General features: G+C 42.9%; 1 protein-coding gene across 2 annotated transcripts in view; it reads right to left on the reverse strand.

The window, feature by feature from the left end:
* gabpa (GA binding protein transcription factor subunit alpha) overlaps positions 1–22,549 on the reverse strand; it is a 79,416-nt gene that overhangs the window by 31,556 nt on the left and 25,311 nt on the right. Inside the window, exons 3-7 of one of the 2 annotated variants that reach the window (XM_063050286.1) lie at positions 20,346–20,441; positions 13,428–13,575; positions 10,539–10,623; positions 9,178–9,423; positions 5,235–5,429 (exon numbers count right to left, since the gene is read on the reverse strand). In XM_063050286.1, coding sequence (XP_062906356.1) covers positions 5,235–5,429; positions 9,178–9,423; positions 10,539–10,623; positions 13,428–13,575; positions 20,346–20,416 — 745 coding nt within the window. In that variant the 5' untranslated portion in view covers positions 20,417–20,441. Of the gene's footprint in view, positions 1–5,234; positions 5,430–9,177; positions 9,427–10,538; positions 10,624–13,427; positions 13,576–20,345; positions 20,442–22,549 lie in introns of both variants that reach the window. The other variant, XM_063050285.1, reaches the window with a different exon arrangement.

Here is a 22,549-nt window from a genome sequence, read left to right on the forward strand (position 1 = left end):
TTTTAAAAAAGGAGGGAGAGAGAAACCGGGGAATTATAGGCCGGTTAGCCTAACGTCGGTGGTGGGGAAACTGCTGGAGTCAGTTATCAAGGATGTGATAACAGCACATTTGGAAAGCGGTGAAATGATCGGACAAAGTCAGCATGGATTTGTGAAAGGAAAATCATGTCTGACGAATCTCATAGAATTTTTTGAGGATGTAACTAGTAGAGTGGATAGGGGAGAACCAGTGGATGTGGTATATTTGGATTTTCAAAAGGCTTTTGACAAGGTCCCACACAGGAGATTAGTGTGCAAACTTAAAGCACACGGTATTGGGGGTAAGGTATTGGTGTGGGTGGAGAATTGGTTAGCAGACAGGAAGCAAAGAGTGGGAATAAACGGGACCTTTTCAGAATGGCAGGCGGTGACTAGTGGGGTACCGCAAGGCTCAGTGCTGGGACCCCAGTTGTTTACAATATATATTAATAACTTGGATGAGGGAATTAAATGCAGCATCTCCAAGTTTGCGGATGACACGAAGCTGGGTGGCAGTGTTAGCAGTGAGGAGGATGCTAAGAGGATGCAGGGTGACTTGGATAGGTTGGGTGAGTGGGCAAACTCATGGCAGATGCAATTTAATGTGGATAAATGTGAAGTTATCCACTTTGGTGGCAAAAATAGGAAAACAGATTATTATCTGAATGGTGGCCGATTAGGAAAAGGGGAGGTGCAACGAGACCTGGGTGTCATTATACACCAGTCATTGAAAGTGGGCATGCAGGTACAGCAGGCGGTGAAAAAGGCGAACGGTATGCTGGCATTTATAGCAAAAGGATTCAAGTACAGGAGCAGGGAGGTACTACTGCAGTTGTACAAGGCCTTGGTGAGACCACACCTGGAGTATTGTGTGCAGTTTTGGTCCCCTAATCTGAGGAAAGACATCTTTGCCATAGAGGGAGTACAAAGAAGGTTCACCAGATTGATTCCTGGGATGGCAGGTCTTTCATATGAAGAAAGACTGGATGAACTGGGCTTGTACTCGTTGGAATTTAGAAGATTGAGGGGGGATCTGATTGAAACGTATAAGATCCTAAAGGGATTGGACAGGCTAGATGCGGGAAGATTGTTCCCGATGTTGGGGAGGTCCAGAACGAGGGGTCACAGTTTGAGGATAGAGGGGAAGCCTTTTAGGACTGAGATTAGGAAAAACTTCTTCACACAGAGAGTGGTGAATCTGTGGAATTCTCTGCCACAGCAAACTGTTGAGGCCAGTTCATTAGCTATGTTTAAAAGGAAGTTAGATATGGCCCTTGTGGCTACAGGGGTCAGGGGGTATGGAGGGAAGGCTGGGTTCTGAGTTGGATGATCAGCCATGATCATAATAAATGGCGGTGCAGGCTCGAAGGGCCGAATGGCCTACTCCTGCACCTATTTTCTATGTTTCTATTTCATCATGGCTGATCCATATTCCCTCTCAGCCCCAATCTTCTGCCTTCTCTCCGTAACCCTCAAGCCGTGACTAATCAAGAATCTATCAGTCTCTGCCTTAAATATAACCAGTTACAGTACTTAGCCTCTTCAGCTGCCTGTGGCAATGAATTCCACAGATCGCCACTCTCAAGCTAAAGAAATGCCCCATCTCTTTTCTAAATGGACATCCCTCTATTCTGAGGCTGAGTCCTCTGGCCTTAGACTCCCCCACCATAGGACACATCAAGTCCACATCTAATCTATCTAGGCCTTTCACCATTCGATAATATTCTGAGAATGCCAACTGTACTAATGGTAATGCAAGGTTCACCCACCACCATCTTATTATTTCAAAGGCAAAGGCAATTAGAGAGAACTGGTAAAGCAGGGCAATGCCTACAATGCCCATTTCCAAAGAATAAATGAAAAACTGCTTTGAGTAATTAGCTATCCATTTAGGAGCTCCAGCACCAATCAAACACAAGTGTACGAAGGCACTGGACAAGGTTAGGGATAAGATTCTGCTAACAATAAAAGAGGTATCAGTCCATTAAAAGTAAAGTCTACCCCACCATTGAGAACATTTACGAGGAGCACTGTCACTGGAAAGCAGCACCCACTGTCAAAGTCCCCCACCATCCAGACTACACTCTCTTCTCACTGCTGCCACAGGGAGCTGGTACAGGAGCCTCAGGTCCTCCAGCAACAGGTTCTGGAAGTTATTAGCTTTAATCATCAGGCTCCCGAACCAGAGAGGGTAACTGCACTCACCATGAACTGATTCCACAATCTACAGACCCACTTTCACAGACTCTACAACTCATGTTCTCAATATTATTTATTTATTATTATTATTATTATTAATTGTCTTTCTTTTAGTATTCGCACAATTGGTCAGCTTTTGCATACTGGTCGTTTGTCCATGTATTATGTTGCTTTGCATTTACTGTGAATGCCCTCAGGAAAATGAATCTCATGGTGACATGCGCTGCACTTTGATAATAAATCTACTTTGAATTTTGAAAGTATGTTTTGAGGAGCACTTGAGAGATAAGTGTGGTAAGGTGCACAGAGGTTGAAGATTAGGGGCCTTAGTCATTGATGCTTTGATCTGCTAGAATTAAAACCTGGAAGATACAATTTGTTTGATGAGCTATAGAAGATTAAAGAGGCAGGAAGGGGTGAAGCCATAGGGGACATTAAAACAAAAATGAGAAATCTGTAACTGAGATGGTGCCAAGATGAGAGCTAATGTAGGTCAGTTGATGGATGAACAGTGCTCAAAATCAGATACAGAAAGGCAGCAGAGTTGAAAGGAAAGTTCCATAAATAACATTTCAGTCAGCGATATGATAAAAGTTGAACATAAAGAACTGTAGTTGCTGGAACTCAAGACAAAAACAGAAAGTACTAGAAGTACTCAGCCAGTCAAGTAGCATCTGTGGAAATAGAAACCAGTCAGTGACCCTTCCTCAGAACGGAATAGTGGAAGGTTTATAGTTGGAGAGAGTTTAAGACAGCAGATAAGGAGCACCAGTAATGACTATTAGTGAGGCATTTTGAAGAAATGAGATGGAGCTTAGGAGACAATGGCGCCTAAAGGTGTCTCCTTTGCTTGCATCTTCGGAAAAAGCTCTATTTCTATCTATTTTTCCCTTTCAGGGTTCTTCTGAAGACCTTGATCTGGAGTTACACACCAACTTTGTTTCTTTGTGGGAATAGGACCCGCTCACGGGGTCTCACGACTGGCCGTTATTCGTTATACCAAGGATGCGGCCTAGAAGATTAGCTCGCCTTCAGAGTTTCTGGATTTCGTGGCTCTGGAGGCAGGTGGACTCAAGGTCAGTGCCTCTGCAGGAAATCGGTGCCATGGGAAATGAAAGCTATCTGGCTGTGTGCCCAGGGACCCGAGTTCTTTAGGCACAGAGCTTGGAAAAAGTGACACAATGGACTTTTAACATCGTAAATCAGTGAGTTGTCTGTTACGCCTCCCCTCTCACTGTGAAACGAGAATACCTCCTTTTCCCTTATTAGGGAGAAAGAGAGCCTGTGGTATGTCCAATTACTGGGTAAACGAGTAGTCTTTGGGGTACTGCAAGTCTGTGTCTTTATTGATGCTTTGCTGCATGCTCGGTGGCGTGAGCTGATACTTTTTTTTGCTGGTGAGGGAGGGGGGATCATTGCCTTGCTGCTGTTTACGTGCGGGAGGGGGAGCTGGGGGGGGGCTTTGGGGTTCCAACATTTAACTGTCATTCATTCTTTGGGGCACTCCTCTGTTTTTGTGCATGGTTGCGAAGAAAAATAATTTCAGGATGTACATTTCTCTGACATAAAATGTACCTTTGAAACCTTTGATAAAGGGACATAAACATGCCACATCCAAGTGTCGTTGATTAATCACCAACATATCCAAGGACCCCATCCACATTGGACATTCTTTCTCTCTCCTTTCGGACAGTAGATACAAGAACCTGGAAGTTCAAGAATGACTTCTATCCTGCTGTTACAAGACTATTGAACGGTTCCAGAGTGTAAAATGGACTACCGACCTCACAATCTAACTCATTATGACCTTCCACTTTATCTTCCCGAATGGCACTTTACTGTAACCATGACACCTTATTCTGCACTTGTTATTGTTTGACCTTTACTACCTCAATGTGTTGTTGGAATGGATTGATCTGTAAGTTTTTTCCACTGTACTTGGGTACATATGACATTAATAAACCAATTCAGAGAAAATGATGAGAAAGCAGTTAATCTGAAGTTGGAGAATTCAATATTTATTCCATTTATTCAGGAGCAGCATAGCAGTATGGCTGTTAGCATAACTCTATTACAGCGCCAGTGACGCAGGTTCAATTCTTCCGCTGCCTGCAAAGAGTTTGTATGTTCCTCCTTCGACCATGAGTTTCCTATGGGTGTTCTGGTTTTCTCCCACATTCCAAACGATGTACCGGTTAATAGGTTAATTGGTCACATGGGTGCAAATGCGTGGTGCAGGAACAATGGGCCAGAACTGAACTGAAATATGCCTTTTGTGTTTATCTCGTGTGTTGTCAATCATTTTTTTATGTTGCCATTTGTGCGTTTGGTGGGGGGAGGGGTGTTTGATATTTTTCTATGAACGGGTTGGTTTCATGGTTCTTCTTTGTTTTGTGACTGTCTGTGGAGAAGACAAATTTCAGGGTTGTTTACTGCATACATAATAAATATTCTCTGAACCCTGAGAAGAGCCTGTTACGGTGCAGTATCTCTAAATAATAAATAAATAAATTCAAGGTGCGTATTCCAGAGAGATTTTCCAATCCCTTGGAATGACAACTTTCCAACCTCAAGATTCAAAACAGTTTATTGTCATTCTTCAGTATATGAGTGTAAAGGAGAACAAAATGATTGTTTCTCTGGATCAAATGCAGCGTAGAAAAACACAATAAGCATAAAGAATACAGTAAGTATAAAAATAAATATTAAAAACAATCCTATAAAACACAATGTACAAAAAACTGTTATATACAAAGACTGATTATATACAAAGCATGCCAGGCGATGTATATATAGTGGTGGGTAAGTGGGTGGGGAAGGGCGGTTGCTGGGGTAGGTTATTGGGTACCCACACCACCACAGGTAAACCACCTCTCATTGTTTCCCATTAGCATGCTTTAGCACCCTTTTCACTCCAGTTCATTAGCTTTTCTTTCCACAGACTCTGCTTTAATGACCGAGTTCTTCCAGCAGTTTGGTTTTTGATAAGAGTACATTTTGCACTGGGGTTTACTCACACTTCCTCAGCAATTCCAAGTGGCTCCACAGAATTTCTCCTTTTGGTACTCGCTGCAGGAACTCTTCCTGGCTGAGGGAACACAGGTCTTTCCCCAACATGGTCAGTTCCTTCACATCCACGTCCATCATGGCAAACTCCTTCATCACCCACACAGCCCAGTGCAACACTTGGTCGACTGACCACTGAATTGGATCTAGAGTAGGAAAGTAAGACACCTGGGTGAAATCCAAAAGCACAAACCATTACAGCACAGTGCAGGCCCTTCTGTTCACGATGTGCCAATCTTTTAACTAAGACCAATATAACCCAGCCCTCCTACATAGCCCTCCAGTTTTCTATCATTCATGTGAATATCTAAGAGTTTCTTAAATGCCCCTAATGTATCTGCCTCGACCATCACCCCAAGCAGGGGGTTCCACGCACCCACCATTCTGTAATAAACTGTTAATCAATTGCAAATTTTAAGAGAAGTTTGGATGAGAGGGGTATGGAGGACTATGGTTCAGGTATGGGTTGATGGGTCCAGGCAGAATAATAGCTTGGCACAGACTAGAGGGGCTGAGGGGCGTGCTTCTGTGTTGTAGTGTGGTACAAGCCATTTCTGCAATGGAAAAAAGTCTCTGGCTATCTAGTCGATCGATGCCTCTTACCTTGTATTCCTCTATCAATTTGCCTCACACCCTCCTTTGCTCAAGAGTAGGAGTTCCCAACCTTTTTTTTAATGCCATGGACCCCTATTATCAACTGAGGGGTCCATTGCCCCTAGGTCAGGAACCCCTGCTCCTTAGAGAAAAGAACTAGCTTGCTCAACTTACAAACACATAGCCCTTCATTTTTCTATCATCGATGTGCCTAAAACTTTAAATTAGTGGGTGCTACTGTACTGTAGCAGTTAGCACAACGCTATTACAGCACAGTGTGTTCCGGAGCTCAGAGTTCAATTCCAGCACTGCTCTGTAGGGAGTCTCCTTACGTCCTCCCCAGCGGAAAGCCAGTTTTCCATGGGTGCTCCGGTTTCCTCCCACAGTCCAAAGGTGTACAGGTAGGTTAACTGGTCAATATAAATGGTAAACAACAGGAATTCTGCAGATGCTGGAAATTCAAGCAACACACATCAAAGTTGCTGGTGAACGCAGCAGGCCAGGCAGCATCTCTAGGAAAAGGTACAGTCGACGTTTCAGGCCGAGACCCTTCGGCCTGAAACGTCGACAATATAAACGGTCCTGTGATTGGGTTCAGGTTAATCAGGTTTGTCGTGGGTGGCTCAAAGAGCTGAAAAGACCCATTTCCTTTTTTTTTATGTACAGTGGTAACTCTAATCTATTAAGTTAAGTAATGGTATTAGTTGTTAAGAAACATAGTAACAATAGTTTCCATAAATCTCTTCTGGACCATTTCTTCTGGTCCAAAATGTTGTATGTAAGCCTATGTAACAACCATTGTAGGTGTTCATATCCTAACTTGTTCATGCTTGCTCCTACCCCCAGACATAATTATCCAATCCCTATGTACTTATTTAATTAATTTTATCATTTGAAAAGACCCATTTCCATGTTGGGTTATTAGTTCTTTGAGGACCAAGAACCTGAAAAAAAAGGTTGCAAGCTAGCGAAATAAAATTTGGTGGTCAAATGAGAAGGTACCCTGCATCCTATCTCATTGTTTTTAGTTAAAACATCAGATTTGTCTGTTCTGTCACTTAAATTTATAATGGATCTTCTCCTGTCTTGACTCATGAATCTTTAAAGATCAGCAACACAAGCTGCCTTTGCTGGCAACACTCAGATCCTACAAACAATTGCAGAGTCCAGTTTTGCTTTCTTCACCCAGAAACGAGTAAAATAGAGATAACATAATATTTGAAAAAAAAACACCTGGGGCCACTAAATTACCATCAGTACCTATCAGGGATGGGTGCTATGGTTCTTGGGGGGAGAGGGAGGGAGGGAAGGGGAGAGGAAGGGGGAGAGGGAGGGAGAGAAGGGGGAGAGGGAGGGAGAGAAGGGGGAGAGGGAGGGAGAGAAGGGGGAGAGGGAGGGAGAGAAGGGGGAGAGGGAGGGAGAGAAGGGGGAGAGGGAGGGAGAGAAGGGGGAGAGGGAGGGAGAGAAGGGGGGAGGGAGAGAAGGGGGAGGGAGAGAAGGGGGAGGGAGAGAAGGGGGAGGGAGAGAAGGGGGAGGGAGAGAAGGGGGAGGGAGAGAAGGGGGAGGGAGAGAAGGGGGAGGGAGAGAAGGGGGAGGGAGAGAAGGGGGAGGGAGAGAAGGGGGGAGGGAGAGAAGGGGGGAGGGAGAGAAGGGGGGAGGGAGAGAAGGGGGGAGGGAGAGAAGGGGGGAGGGAGAGAAGGGGGGAGGGAGAGAAGGGGGGAGGGAGAGAAGGGGGGAGGGAGAGAAGGGGGGAGGGAGAGAAAGGGGAGGGAGAGAGGGGGAGGGGGTAGGAGAGAGAGAGGGAGGGGTATCACATACAATACCCCTTGATAAAGGTATACAAAATTATGTGGGGTATAGATAGGACAAATGCAAGCAGGCTTTTTCCACTTAGGTTGTAAGGTCATAGGTTAAGGGTGAAAAGTGAAATATTTAAGAGGAGCCTGAGGGGGAACCTCTTCACTCAGAGAGTGATGCAAGTGTGGAATGAGCTGCCACCACCAGTGGAAGTAGTGGATGCATATTCAACTGCAAAATTTAAGAGACGTTTGGATAAGTACATGGACGGGAGGGGCTCAGGTTCGGGTCAATGGGATCAGGCAGAATAACAGGATGGCATGGACCAGATGGGCTGAAGGGTCTGTTTCTGCTTTGGTGCTGTATGACTCTGTGGCCCTATAACCCTCAACATGAATTCTTAAGATGATAAGGCATCTATAAATGAGAAATAGAACCAAGTTAGCATTTTCCACTTATTTCTCCTCGCCTGCCAATGGATGACTCATTGCTGGCATATGACTCCCTGATGTGATTCATTTTGTGTTGTACATAGCTGCTCATTATTTCTGCCTCAGCACTGACTGCTAACAGCCCATTCAATTAAATCTGTAAGGTCTTGTGTGGACCTCAGTTTGACACTACTTTCAAGTTCCTACTCTCATTTAGAAAAGGCAATGTGTTACTGGTGTCAGAATGGAAAACTGGTACGTTAATAGGGGCTTCCATTTGGGATGGTGCAAGGTGAGTTTTTGAGATGCAGCAAGGGACCTAATCAGTCGTCCTAGGAGTGTTCAAATTGACATGGGAGACACTAACATTTACATTCAGAGTCTCTCACTGTGATCAACTGTGGAAGTTGCGGCAAGGTAAGGGTTAACGATGTTCCTGCATCAATAGATTGCAGAAAGGGCAGGCAGCCCAGGCAAAAAAAAATCTTTGAAGAAAATAGCTTCCCTTTGCATGGCAAATTCCCAGAGCCATTTTGGCTTCCTGAAGAAGAGGTCAGTATGTAACAGAAAGATGCGAAACACACACACACACCTACCTCGGTCAATTGCTTTACTAATTTCAAAGTATCATCAGTTGTTACTTGTTGAATTGTGAATGGGGATTGATCTTGCAAGGAATTTGAACAGTCTACCAAATGGTCAATATCGTAATTGCTAGTCAATTCTGTATAAAAATGGCATTTCTCTGTTCAGAATTCAGAATAGTGTAGTGACGCTGCTCTCCTTGTGCACAAGGAAAATAAGATGTGGTCAAGGAACAAGTGTGAGTTTTCAAAGTCCAATTAATCAGCAGTGACACAGTTTTAAAGAAGTGAAATAAACAGTCAACAAGAATTTTGCTTCTGTATAGGAAGGCTGAGGGGGAAACAATTGGAATGTATTTTCTTGGAAAATACAGAAATTTATGAGACAAAAGAACATAAGGACAGGCAAAAATGACGGGGGAGTGGGCTACTGTAAGCATAATTGCTAGCAGACAGAAGGGGTGAGCGGCCTCTACACCAAACTGTACCATATGGAATTCCGAGATGTTCCTGTTCTTTCCGATAACCCTCAAGGGCAGCGGCCCACCGCGTTACTTGTTCTGAAGTCTCATCTGGGATTGCCGTCAGCTGCTTTGAGCCGTCCAGCGTTATGACTTGTGCTTCCTCCACAAGGGCCTCAGTGCCTGCATGATGTGTTGCATCCGGGTCAATTACCACCTCGACTGTTTCAACGGGCTTAACAATCTCCAGGATGTTAAGCTTCGGCTCCACTCCTGCTAAAAGTAACAACACTTAGAAAAACAAGACACACTTCCTCACTAACAAATTAACTATCGCCAAACAACAGAAAAACTTTTAAACACAGTAAAGCAGGCAAGTAATTAGCAAGTGAAACTGAAGATAGATGGTCCACATTGGGAAGGAATAATAAAGCTACATAATCTTTTTTAAAATATGGACCAATTTTTTAACCTGATTCTAATATGGGTCTCTATTGTGGACCGAGAGTGGGAAGGGTGCAGGGGGAAGGGGAATCGTGGTTGGAAAAAGAGGACAGGAGAGGGGAGGGAGCAGGAAACACCACAGAGACATTCTGTAAAGATCAATAAACCAATTGTTTGATCAAATGATCTTGCCTGGTGTCTCAGGGCTGGGTGTGTCTGTACTCACGCTACCCCACATTCTTGGCAGTCTTTCTCTGCCATCCGTCCCACACCCCTCCCGCACTTCACCCTCGCCATTCCCAACAACCTTTGCTCTCACCAGATTTAAAGACTCACTCTCCACTCCACGTTGACAAATACAGTACTGTGCAAGTCTGAGGCATCCTAGCTACAGAGATGTGCAGTATTGCACAGTACTGTACAGAAATCCTTGTGCATGTTACTTGCACTTCTATGCAAGTGAAAAGTAATTAAAACAAGCAAAGCTCAAAACAGAGTTTGAGATTGAGGCAAAGAAGCTAATTGTTACTGGTCATAGAACAAGAGAATAAAGATGGTGATCAAAAAAACTCATGGTCTGCAGGGAAGTATGGGGAATGCTGGAAAACCGCATTTTGAGCTCCCTTTGTGTTTCGGCAGCTGTTTCCTATTCAATCCCACCCCCATCTCCAGCTTTCACTGCAGTCATCTGCAGCCGGACTGGTTTGGATAAGTGTCTGTTCAGTACTCTATTCATACAGGGTAAAGGCAGGCAGAGACACGATCTCAATAATACTCTTCACTGCATCACATTCCTGAAAATGGGGTCATGAAACAGACAGAAAACAAAATGAATACTCAATCTGCGAACATGCCAGTAAATTTTTGATTGGGCTTCTATCAGCCCTGCTTGAAGTGTGTCTGCTTGAGCCTGGAGCATAGCATGCGATGTAGAACAAGCTTACCTTGTCTGGAAATGACTTCCACACTGAGCTGAACAGTACCATCGGTTTTCACTCCCTGATCGTATAAACTGCGATTTGGATCCAGCTATCAGACAGACAAAACAAGAAAAGTTGTCTGACGCAAAAATCATCCCCAAGTCAAATTCACGAACAATGATGCTGCTTCAACAGTGAAGACTGAAGAGTGATAATAAACAAAATGGGGGGGGGGGGGTGGACCGCACGCTCTCTACACTATCCCTGGAGTCTCTTCTGCTGGAAAGGGATCTAACTTCTGTAATTTGTTATCTTGAAATAAAGCAAACCGTTGTTACCTCTGCTGCAAAGTCATTCCCCCAATAATCAGATAAGCATCTTCAGGTTTCAGTAAAGTGCAAATTTACAGTGTTGAAGGATGTCACCTGGTCTGTCCATTGTGCTGGTTCATGGGTTCACCAAAGTTACACTAATCAGTCTGGCATTCTCTCCCAATTACCTATCTTTTTATGCTTGTCACTTGGTATTGTCAAGTGCACCAAGATACAGTGAAAAGCTTGTCTGGCATACTGTATATACAGATCAAATCATTACACAATGCATTGAGAAAAAGATAAAGCAGTAACAATGCAGAATAAAATGTAAAAACTACCAAGAAAGTGCAGTACAGTTAAACAATAAGTGCAAGATCATAATGATGCAGATTGTGAGGCTTTTGTTTCTTCCACATGATGGGAGAGAGCAGAAAAGAGAAAATACAGGGTAGGTGGGTTCTTTGATTAATCTTGCTTCTTTACTGAGGCAGTGAGAAATATAGACAGAGACCATAGAGGGGAGGTGCTGAGCTGTGTCCTCAACTCCCTGCAGTTTCCAGTACTCATGGGCAAAGCAGTTGCTACACAAAGCTATCGAGACTGAATGCTTTCTATGGCGCATCATTAAAAATTGTTGAGATTTGACAGACATGCAGAATTTCTTTAGCCTCCTGAGAAAGTAGCAGCATTGGTAAACTTCCTTGACTGTAACACCAACCAGGATGGGCTATTGGTGATATTCACACCCAGGAAGTTGGAGCTCCCAACCCTCTCCGAGTATGTGCATCGCTCCTTTCTAAAAGGAAGTCAATGACCATCTCTTTCATTTTGCTGACACTGAGGGAAAGTTTGTTGTGATGACATCACATCACTAAACTCACCAACTCCTTCCTGTACTCCGACTCATTGCTATTTGAGATGTGAACCACTACAAATGTGCCATCTGCAAGCTTGTAGATGGACTTAAAGAATTTAGCTATATATTTATCAATGTACTGGGAAAAGGGTGGGGGGTAGGCTGAAGTTGCAACCTTGTGGAGCAGCAGTGTTTAGAATAATCGTGGTGGTGGTGGTGTTGTTGCTGATCCTTACTGACTATGGCCTGTTCCTTGAAGAATACAAGAGATTCTGAAGATGCTAGAAATCCAGAGTAACACACTAACTGCTGGAGGAACTAAGCAGGTCAAGCAGCATCTATGGAAAGGAATAAAGAGTCGACTTTCCACCCTTTAAAAACCCAGCTTCTGCCTCTCCCAAACCAGTGGAAAAGCACTCAGCTCCAGTAACCCACTAAGATTTCTTTTGAAGTCTCTCCTCACTGTAACAAGTTTAATGAGGATAAATGCAATCAAACACAAAATGGTCTTTAGCTGCTCACATTACAAAGGCTCTTGGAAAAACTCAATTACTGCATCTTTGACTTCTCTGTAGCAACAAAGAGAATGCCACTTCTAATCACTCCCCAATCGTAAAAGCATCGATTAACCTTAATCTTTTGCTTTGCCCAACGCTAGGAAACAATACCGTAGATATATAGATGAGTTTCAACTTGACGATAATTAAAAGGAAAAACTACTAAGATGGAACTCCATTAAATCAGATTGTGTTTGCTTTTAAGTAAATGGTGACTTTATAAAAAATAGATTAAGGAAACCCATAGGCACCTGCCTAACGTTAATATTAGATTCAAATAAATAAATACATTCAGTGATCAAAAATGACACACACTTTCAGGTTCATTCAAGCAAAGGCTCCAAGATGGAGATTAAGAGGAGCCCTGCATGAAAGGAGAGAGAAATTCAGGGAGGTGATGTAACAGCTTCAAGGAAGCTGCTGGTATGAGATAAGGTGGAGGGATGATGACAGAAAACAGCAGTAGCGACAATATAAAGCCAGGTCCACAAACTCCTTGCTTAATGGTATAGGTCCATGGAATAAAAATGGTTGGGAATCCCTGGTGTACAGGGTGAACACTCAGTCTCTGGTAATGAAGCAATGTGAGGTGTAATTTTAACCAGAGTATAACCTTACAACCACTGCTCCCTCTAAACTATGCTTGTGTGCCACACAGTAATTTAAATGTTCCCACACACGTTGCCTCTGCTGCAGCACAGCTGGAATTTTCTTTCGTATAATATTTCATTAAAGTGCTGCACAGTTTTCAGGCTCTAAAAAAATTTGCTGCTCAGAGCAGAGATCGGTCTGTGGATCTACAAAATAAGAGGGAATGTTGCTTGCCACAGAGGGTTAGTAGTCGTATGGAAATATCAACTGTTTATTTCTCTCCAATGATGCTGCCTCACCTGTTGAGTTCTTCCAGCTTTTCCTGTGTTAGTGCCATATGCTTGTTTTGGCTCATATCACTCTCAATCATTCCTAACCATGTACCTGTATAAATGGTATCGGCCTCTGCCATTCTCTCAAGCAGCTCATTACATACATGATAGAAATCATATGATGGGCCAAAGAACATGCACTGTACTGTAAACACACATCATACTTCAACTTTAACTAAGAGCTCAGTAGCCAAGGACTCAGTATACATACTCCAAATTCTGTCAATTCTCCAAACAATCTCACATCAGATCTAATTCTTTACCAGGATATCTTGAAGACAAATTTCATGTGCTTCCAAGGAACACTGAAGGCGTGGTTCTAACAGTTTCTTCAGGTTACCGACAGGTTCATTGATGTCAATGGCTTGGCTGACAAACTCTGCAGTTGTGATAGTTGTCTGTTCCGCAATGCTGGAAAAAAAGAGTGAAATGGAAGAAATGAAATTCGTCAAACATCAACCATCAAGTCACTGGAATCTGCATCAGCAACATCAGGAAGAGAGAAACGAGTAATGCGAAACTCTATTATGGAGAACATCCTCACATCAGCCATTATTGTCCAGTTTGGTGCAGCATCCTCTCATAATATACAAAAACTATAGTGAGCTGTCAGGACAGCAGAAAAGATGATTGGCTGCCTTCTACCATCACTGCATGGCTTGTATGTGCCCAGGATAAAGAAGCAGGCAGGAAAGTCATTGCAGACATCACCCATTACTGCAAGCTGCCCTTTCCAAAAGCTCCCTTCTGGAAAATACTATAGAGCTACGAAAACAAAAAAAACATCACACCATCTTAAAGGTTTCTTCTCCCAGACAGTTAATCTGATTAATCACTCTATCTATTACATCAGTGACTCAGTGACTGCACTGTAAACCACTGTTTATAATGTGATTTATGTTGTAAATACATGCTGGTATTTATGCATATTTTAACCTCTAACTTATTTTTATACTTTTTTTTAATAATTGTGAATGTTGTTGTTTTCTGTTGCATGTCATGCAACGCACCATGACAAATCCCTAATACATGTAAATGTATATGGAGAATAAAGCTGATCTTTGATCCTTGAGAAACTCAGATAGAGCAGTCATATAGTCTGTGGCTACACCAGCAAGCAAAAACTTGAACTACTGAAGGAAATGATACACTTCTCGAGCCTGCTAGGGGTTCAGCTATTCTGGATTAGGTGTTATGCAATAGAAACATAGAAACACAGAAAACCTACAGCACAATACAGGCCCTTCAGCCCACAATGCTGTGCCGAACATGTACTTACTTTAGAAATTACCTCGGGTTACCCACAGCCCTTTATTTTTCTAAGCTCCAGGTACCTATCCAGGAGTCTCTCTTAAAAGACCCTATTATATCCACCTCCACCACCGTCGCCAGTAAACCATTCCAGGCACTAACTACTCTCTGCATAAAAATCTTACCCCTGACATCTCCTCTGTACCTATTTCCAAGCACCTTAAAACTGTGCCCTCTCGTGTTAGCCATTTCAGACCTGGGAAAAAGCATCCAACTATCTACATGATCTATGCCTCTCCTCATCATCTTATACACCTCTAATCAGGTCACCTCTCATCCTCCATCGCTCCAAGGAAAAATGACCGAGTGCACATGGCCAAATGGTTAAGGCGTTTGTCTAGTGATCTGAAGGTCGCTAGTTCGAGTCTTGGCTGAGGCAGCGTGTTGTGTCCTTGAGCAAGGCTCTGCGACGACACCGGTGCCAAGTTGTATGGGTCCTAATGCCTTTCCCTTGGATAACATTGGTGGTGTGGAGAGGGGAGACTTACAGCATGGGCAATTGCCGGTCTTCCATACAACCTTGCCCAGACCTGCTCCCTGGAAACCTTCCAAGGCGCAAATCCATGGTCTCACGAGACTAATGGATGCCTATTAAAGGGAATTCCAGAGGCATGAGCAAGGAGGTGGCCAGAATTGATTGGGAAAGAACACTGGCAGGGATGATGGCAGAGCAGCAATAGCTGAAATTTCTGGAAGCAATTTGGCAGGCACAGGATACATACATCCCTAAGAGGAAGTAGTATTCTAAAGGTACGATGACACAACTGTGACGAACAAGGTAAGTCAGCATAAATGCCAAAGAAACGGCATATAATAGAGTAAACATTAGTGGGAAATTAGAGGATCGGGAAGAGAAGGTAATTAAAAAGTCATTAAAAAGGTAAAGGTGGAATATGAAAGTAAGCTAGTCAATAGTATTAAAGAGGATTCCAAAAGTTTCTTCAGAGACATAAACTGCGAAAGAGAGGCTAGAAAACTATGCTGGAGAAGTAGTAATGGGGGACAAGGAAGTGGCGGACAAATTGAGTAAGTATTTTGCATCAGTCTTCACTGTGGAAGACACTAGGAGTATAGTGACTGTTCCAGCTTCAGGATTCATGAAGTGTGTGAAGTTACCATTACTTGAGAGAAGGTTGTTGGGAAACTGAAAGATTTGAAGGTCACCTGGACCGGATAGTATACACCCCAGGGTTCTGAAAGAGGTGGCTGAAAAGATTGTGGTGGCATTGCCAATGGTCTTTCAAGAATCACTAGATTCTGGAATGGCTCTGAAAGACTGGAACATTGTAAATGTCACTCCACTCTTTGAGAAAGGAGAGAGGTAGAAGAATAGAAACTACAGGCCAGTTAATCTGACCTCAGTGGTTGGGAAGATGTTGGAGTCGATTATTAAAGATGAGGACTCAGGGTACGTGGAGGCACATGATAAAATAGGCCATAGTCAGCATTGGAAAATCCTGCCTGTCAAATCTGTTGATGTTGTGTATTTAGATTTTCAGAAGGCCTTTGACAAGGCACCACATAAGAAGCTGCTTTACAAACTACGAGCCTATGTTACAGGGAAGATTCTAGTATGGATAAAGCAGTGGCTGACTGCCAGGAAGGCAAAGAGTGGGAATAAGGAAGCATTGTCTGGTTGGCTGCCTATGACTAGCAATGTTCCACAGAGGTTGTGTTGGGACTGATTCTTTTTGCGTTATATGTTAATTATTCAGATGATGGAATTGATGGGTTGCTGCAAAGTTTGCAAACATTACGAATATAGTTAGAGGAAGTAGAGAGGTTACGGAAGGATCTAAACAGATTAATAGAATGGGCAAAGAAGTGGCAGATGGAGTAAGTGCCGGGAAGTGTATGGTCATGCACTTTGGGAGAAGAAATGAAAGGGTTAACTGTTTTCTAAATGGAGAGAAAATACAAAAAACTGAAGTGAAAAGGGACTTAGGAGTCCTTGTGCAGGATTCCGTAAAAGTCAATTTGCAGGCTGAGTCAGTGGAAGGCAAATGCAATGTTAGGACAAGAATATAAAAGCAAGGATATAATGTTGAGACTTTATAAATTACTGGTGAAGCCTCACTTGGAATAATGTGAGCAGTTTTGGGTCCCTTATCTTAGAAAGGATGTGCTGAAACAGGAGAGGGTTCAAAGGACGTTCACGAAAATGATTCCAGGATTAAACTGCTTGTCATATGATGAGTGTTTGATGGCTCTGGGTCTGTATTCACTGGAATTCAGAAGAATGAGGGGCGATCTCATTGAAACCTATTGAAGGTGAAAGGCCTTGATAAGAGTGGATGTGGAGAGGATATTTTCTATGGTGGGAGAGTCCAAGACCAGAGGACACAGCCTCAGAATAGAGGGCGTCCTTTTAGAATGGAGATGAGGAGGAATTTCTTCAGCCAGAGAGTGGTGAATCTGTGGAATTTGTTGCCACAGGCAACTGTGGAAGCCAAGTCTGTACGTATGTTTAGATAGATAGATACTTCATTCATTCTGAAGGAAATTACAGTGTCACAGTAGCACTGCAAGTGCACAGCTATACAAATATTAGAAGAGAAATAAAAATAAAAAATAAGTTACCTCAAACAGTCTGAATGGAGGGGGTCATCACTTCCCCAGTTATAGGTCATATATATAGTCATATATATATATATATATATATATATATATATATATACATATATAGTCATTATAGAGCCTAATGACCAAAGATATGAATGACCTCATATAGCTGTCTTTGGGGCATCACAGTTGTCTTAGTCTATTTCTAAAAGTGCTCCTCTGTTCAGCCAAGGTGAGAAATATTGTCCAGAATTTCCAGGATTTTCCAGAGTCCTTTGATCTACCACAGTCTCCACTGTGTCCAGTTTGACTCCTATAACAGAACCAGCCTTTCTAATCAGTTTATTGAGCCTGTTGACATCATCCATGTTGAAGCTATTGCCTCAGCACACTACCGTACAGAAGATTGTACTGGTGACAACACTGGTAGAACATGTAAAGAAGAAGCCTGCATACTCCAAAGGAGTAGTCAGTCCTGACGAAGGGTCTCGGCCTGAAACGTCGACTGCACGTCTTCCTACAGATGCTGCCTGGCCTGCTGCGTTCACCAGCAACTTTGATGTGTGTTACTCCAAAGGACCTCAGTCTCTTCAGGAAATAGTCCTCTACTAGGGCCCTGTATTCATTGTCCTATCCTCCCTTGATACACCCAGCTTTTGTGGAGTCATCAGAGAATTTCTGCAGATGAGATGACCCAGTATTGTATCTAAAGTCCGATGTATACAGGGTAAACAGGAAGAGAGTCAATACAGTTCCCTGTGGGGCCCCAGTGCTGCTTATAGCCATGTCTGACACACAGCTCCGAAGCTGCACCAACTGTGGTCTGCCAGTCAGGTAGTCCATTACCCAGGATACAATGGAAGTGCCAACCTGCATTAAACAAATCTTTTTCCCTAGCAATGAGGGCTGTATGGTATTGAAGGCACTTGAGAAATCAAAAAACATGACCCTCACAGTGCTGCCCTGCTTATTCAAATAGGAGTAGGCTGTGTTCAGCAGGTAGATGACAGTATCATTGACTCCAATGTGGGCAAACTGTAGGGGATCGAGGGCTGATCTGGCCAGGGGTCAGAGATGAGCCAGCACCAGTCTCTGTAGGGTCTTCATGATGTGTGAAGTCAAGGCCACTGGACGGTAGTCATTCAAGGCTTTTGGTTGACCCTTCTTGGGGACTGGAACCATACATGATGTTTTCCACACAGTCAGGACCTTTTCTAGCAGGAGACTCAAATTGAAAATACACTGGAGAACGCTACACAGCTGTTCAGCAACCTCCTTCAGGATCTTGGGGGTCCCAATGCTTTGTCATGCCCAAGTTTCCACAGAGCCCTTCTCACCTGCTCAGTAGTGAAGGTGAGTCCGTGATGACTGGGCAGTTGCTGGAAGGTGGGGGCTGAGGAGGTGAAGATCGGGACCACAGCAGTCGGTACATGGAGGTATGGATGGTAGGTGCAGGGCAAGGAGGGGATGTTAACAGTGGTAGCCTGTGTTGTTCCTCCATGTGTTGAACTGGAAAGGGGAGGAGGAAGGAGGGGCGGAGTTGGTGCTGAGGGAGCAATGTGTGCCTCGGCACCTGGGCTGATGTGCTGAGGGGTGTGTGAACAGGAGGGTAATAGCCAAATCTATTGAAGAATTGGTTAACTCATTAGCCCGTTTTCTTTTTTTTTTACACACACACACATATATATCTCAAAGGAGCGTCACATTAAACCACATGGTTCACATTAAATCACAGCAAGTAAAAGAGCATTTGGCCCTTTGTCCTTTACCAGTTCTTGAAAAAAAACACTACTCAATTGACACCCATATCCTGGATTTGTTCCCAAAACTTGAGCATTGATCCTGTATCTACTATATTTCTCAACTGGATTCAACTCATCATCTTCAAGTCTCTGTGTAGATCCATCTCTCTCACTTATATATAACAGCTCTCAGTGTTGTGGCAACCTTACTATAAGATCAATCTAACCCTTCTCTCCCACATAGCCCTCCACTCTCCTATCATCCATGTGCCTATCTTGAGAGTTTCTTAAACGCCCCCCTAATGTATCTGCTCTAGCATCCCCTAGCAGGGCATTCCATGCACCCACTATTCTGTGCGTAAAAAAAAAACTGACAGCCCCCCCCCCAACTTTCCTCCAATCAACTTAAAATTACGCCCCCTAATATCTGCCATTCCGCCCTGGGAAAAAGTCTCCAGCAATGTACTATGCCTCTTATCAGCTTGCACACCTCTAAAAAGTCACTTCTAAGCTTTCTTCACTTTGAAATGACAATCGGCTTGATTGTTATTTCATTATAAACTTCAGAATCCACTCGCTCCACTATCAGTGCACAGACATGCTCGATTGTCATTTCATTATGAACTTAAGCATTCATGCTTTCCATCACTGGTGCACGGTTCTGCAGGCTGCCCTGGCTACAAAATGCAATGCAGCAATTCGCCAAAGCTTCTATTGCAACACCTCCCAAACTGGTGATCTCTCCGAGCCAAGACAATGACAAGAGGCACAGGCACATAGCAAAAAAACATTACGTGCAAGCTATCTTTCAAGTTTTGAAGCAGACACTCAATTTGGGCTGAAGCATTCAGTGCTCATGATTTGTTTCCCATTAAAATATGCTCAGCGGCCTTTTTATTAGATTATAGGAGGTACCTAATAAAGTGGACACTGAGAGCACATCTGTATGTTCTGGTCAGCTGCTGCTGTAGCCCATCCACTTCAAGTTTTGATATGCTGTGGATTGAGATGTTCTTCTGTACACCAATGTTCTAATGCATGGTTATCTGAGTTACTGTTGCCTTTCTGTCAGCTTGAATCAGTCTGGCCATTCTCCTCTGACCTGTCTCATGAACATGGAATTTTCACTCACAGAACTGCCGCTCACTATATTTTTTTTTGCTATTTGCACCATTCTTTGAAAACTATAGATACTGTGCTTTGCTTTGAAATTTATTAAACGGATGAAGTCAGAGCACAATCCTGAAATTATGGAAGAGGCTCATAAAGCGGTCAGAACAAGGGAAGTAAAAAAACAAAACTGCTGGAGGAGCTCACTGGACCAGGGGGACGGCTAACATTTCAAGACCCTACATCAGGACATAGAACAGGAGAAGCCTTTCTTTCTATTTGTACTTGCTCTGCTAATGACTGATACTCGTCATAAAATTCCCCATTTACCAATAGTAAACATCTCACTTTAAGCAGGGATTAAAGGGAAAAAATCTCTAAGTAAGGTTAAAGAAAAATTTCAATATACTGTAGTTGGTTAAAGACAGGTTGTTGGATGCAAGGGATGTAACCAACCTTTCCTCTGTGCAATGCCGTTTCTCCTCCTCATCTATTTCTATTTCTATTTCCGCTGATCTCTTCGTCATGGTTGTGGGGTATGGGATTCACAACCTGCATGGAAAATGAGAAGACAAATAGTACTAATTAGGAAAATAAAAACATGCACAGTAGAGGCACCATAGGTAAATACGACACTTGTGAAAGCAGCCTACTTCACGACTCTTCCATTACTCAGTGTCTCCATCTATTTTCTTGTAACCTACACTATGAGGATGTGCACTTTTTAAGCTGTAATCTACCCTCCAGTATGCATTACTTCTTTGCATGGTTTTTATTCCAAAAATAAACCTTATTTCAGCATCTCCTGTTGTCTGTCTCTACGTGTATCCCTGAGAAGGAGCCCCAAGTCAGACGGTACTGTATTACACAGCTGTTCAGGGTGAACCACGACAAAGACCCTTGGTCCTTTCCTCTATCACCTTAGCAGATCTACAGTACAGATGATCTCTCTGGTGGGGAAATGCCAGCAGAAGATTCAACCTCTAGCAGGGGCAAAAAGAAGAGAAAGCATAATTGATTCTGATTGGATCTTAATGCTTTTGTGATCCAAAAGTTCTTTGGAAATCAAGAATGAGGCATACAACTTACTGAAAAAGGATCTAGTGGTTTCCTAGTGTATATGACGAATAAACCTCACTCGGGTTTCCAGCTGGGTGCAGGTATCAATTTTAGCCAATGTTTCGATGACAGCCTTTGCCATCTTTATCAGGGATAATGCCTAGGCACATCCAGTCTAGTATATATACCACCGGACTAGATACACACAGGCATTAACCCTGATGAAGATGGCAGAGAATTCATTGAAATGTCAGTTAAAATCGATACTGGTACACAGCTGGAAGCCTGAGAGGAGTTTACTCATAAAACTTAATGCTTACGATCATCTGTTAATTATTACAAGAGCAAAGAATAAGCAGCAGCATTGAAGGAACAAAGAAAAGTCCAGACTGAAAAGAAACTGTGATTTTCTCATACTCAGACTAGAGATGGAAAAAAAATCAATTGATATTTAACCTATAAAATAGCTAGATTTATGTGCTGTAACACATGCTACTGAATACTAAGAAATTTCTAGAAAAATACCACAGCAACTGTACTGTAATTCACTGAACAATTACATGTATATAGACGATTATATACAACTACAACCAAATATACAAAAGCTAAATTACAAGAACAACAATTCTACACCCAAATCCAACATTCACTTCCATCTTTACCAAAGCCCACGAGCGCTCTCCATCACAACTAGCGTCTTGTTCTCCTTCCTTTACAGTGAGAGACACAGAGGTTCGTGTTCACTGAAACTGCTCCACTGCAAAGACTGAGAAACTCTGGAGTGACCGGGATGTTTTTCCACCTGCTCATTCAAGGCAATGCAGTGTGGAGGTGAGAGATTAAAAAAGGGACAAGCTCAAAGCCACTTTCATACCAAGGAACCGTTTACATGTCTGTAAACTTTAACCAAGTGCTGCTATTACCAGTGCGCTGGATTAAGGAACTTGAAAGTCCTTTCCAAAAAGGGTCTTGTAGCTGAACATTATTTCCTGATCTATCCTAAAGAAAATAACAGCAACAGCCTCACCTTTGCATGCCAGCACATTTTCAAACTCTGAAATCTTAAAAATTATTAGCAACCAATTTGTCACATGGGATTTAAATAAAATTACTTCCGAATCTATGAGCACTTCACTGAGGCTACTAGTTAGAATAATAAAGTACAGTACAGAAGCAGGCCCTTTGGCCTAACTAGTCCATGCTGGACCTGCCTAGTCCCAACAAGTTGCATCAGGACTGTAGCCCTCCATACCCGTACCATCTTATACCTATCCAAACTTCTCTTAAACATTGAAATTGAGCTCATATCCACCATTTGTACTGGCATATCGTTCCACACTCTCACCACCCTCTGAGTAAGAAGTTTCCCATCATGTTCCCTTTAAACTTCTCACTCTTAACCCATGACATCTAGTTGTAGTCCCACCCAACCTTAGTGGAAAAAGCCCGTTTGCATTTACCCTATCTATACACCTCATCCTTTTGTATATCTCTATCAAATCTCCCCTCAATCTTCTATATTCTACGGAATAAAGTCCTAACCTATTCAATCTTTCCTTATAATTCAGGTCTTCCAGACCTGGCAACATCCTTGTAAATTT

The sequence above is a fragment of the Mobula hypostoma genome, chromosome 6, assembly GCF_963921235.1.
Source record: "Mobula hypostoma chromosome 6, sMobHyp1.1, whole genome shotgun sequence".
NCBI lineage: Eukaryota > Metazoa > Chordata > Chondrichthyes > Myliobatiformes > Myliobatidae > Mobula > Mobula hypostoma.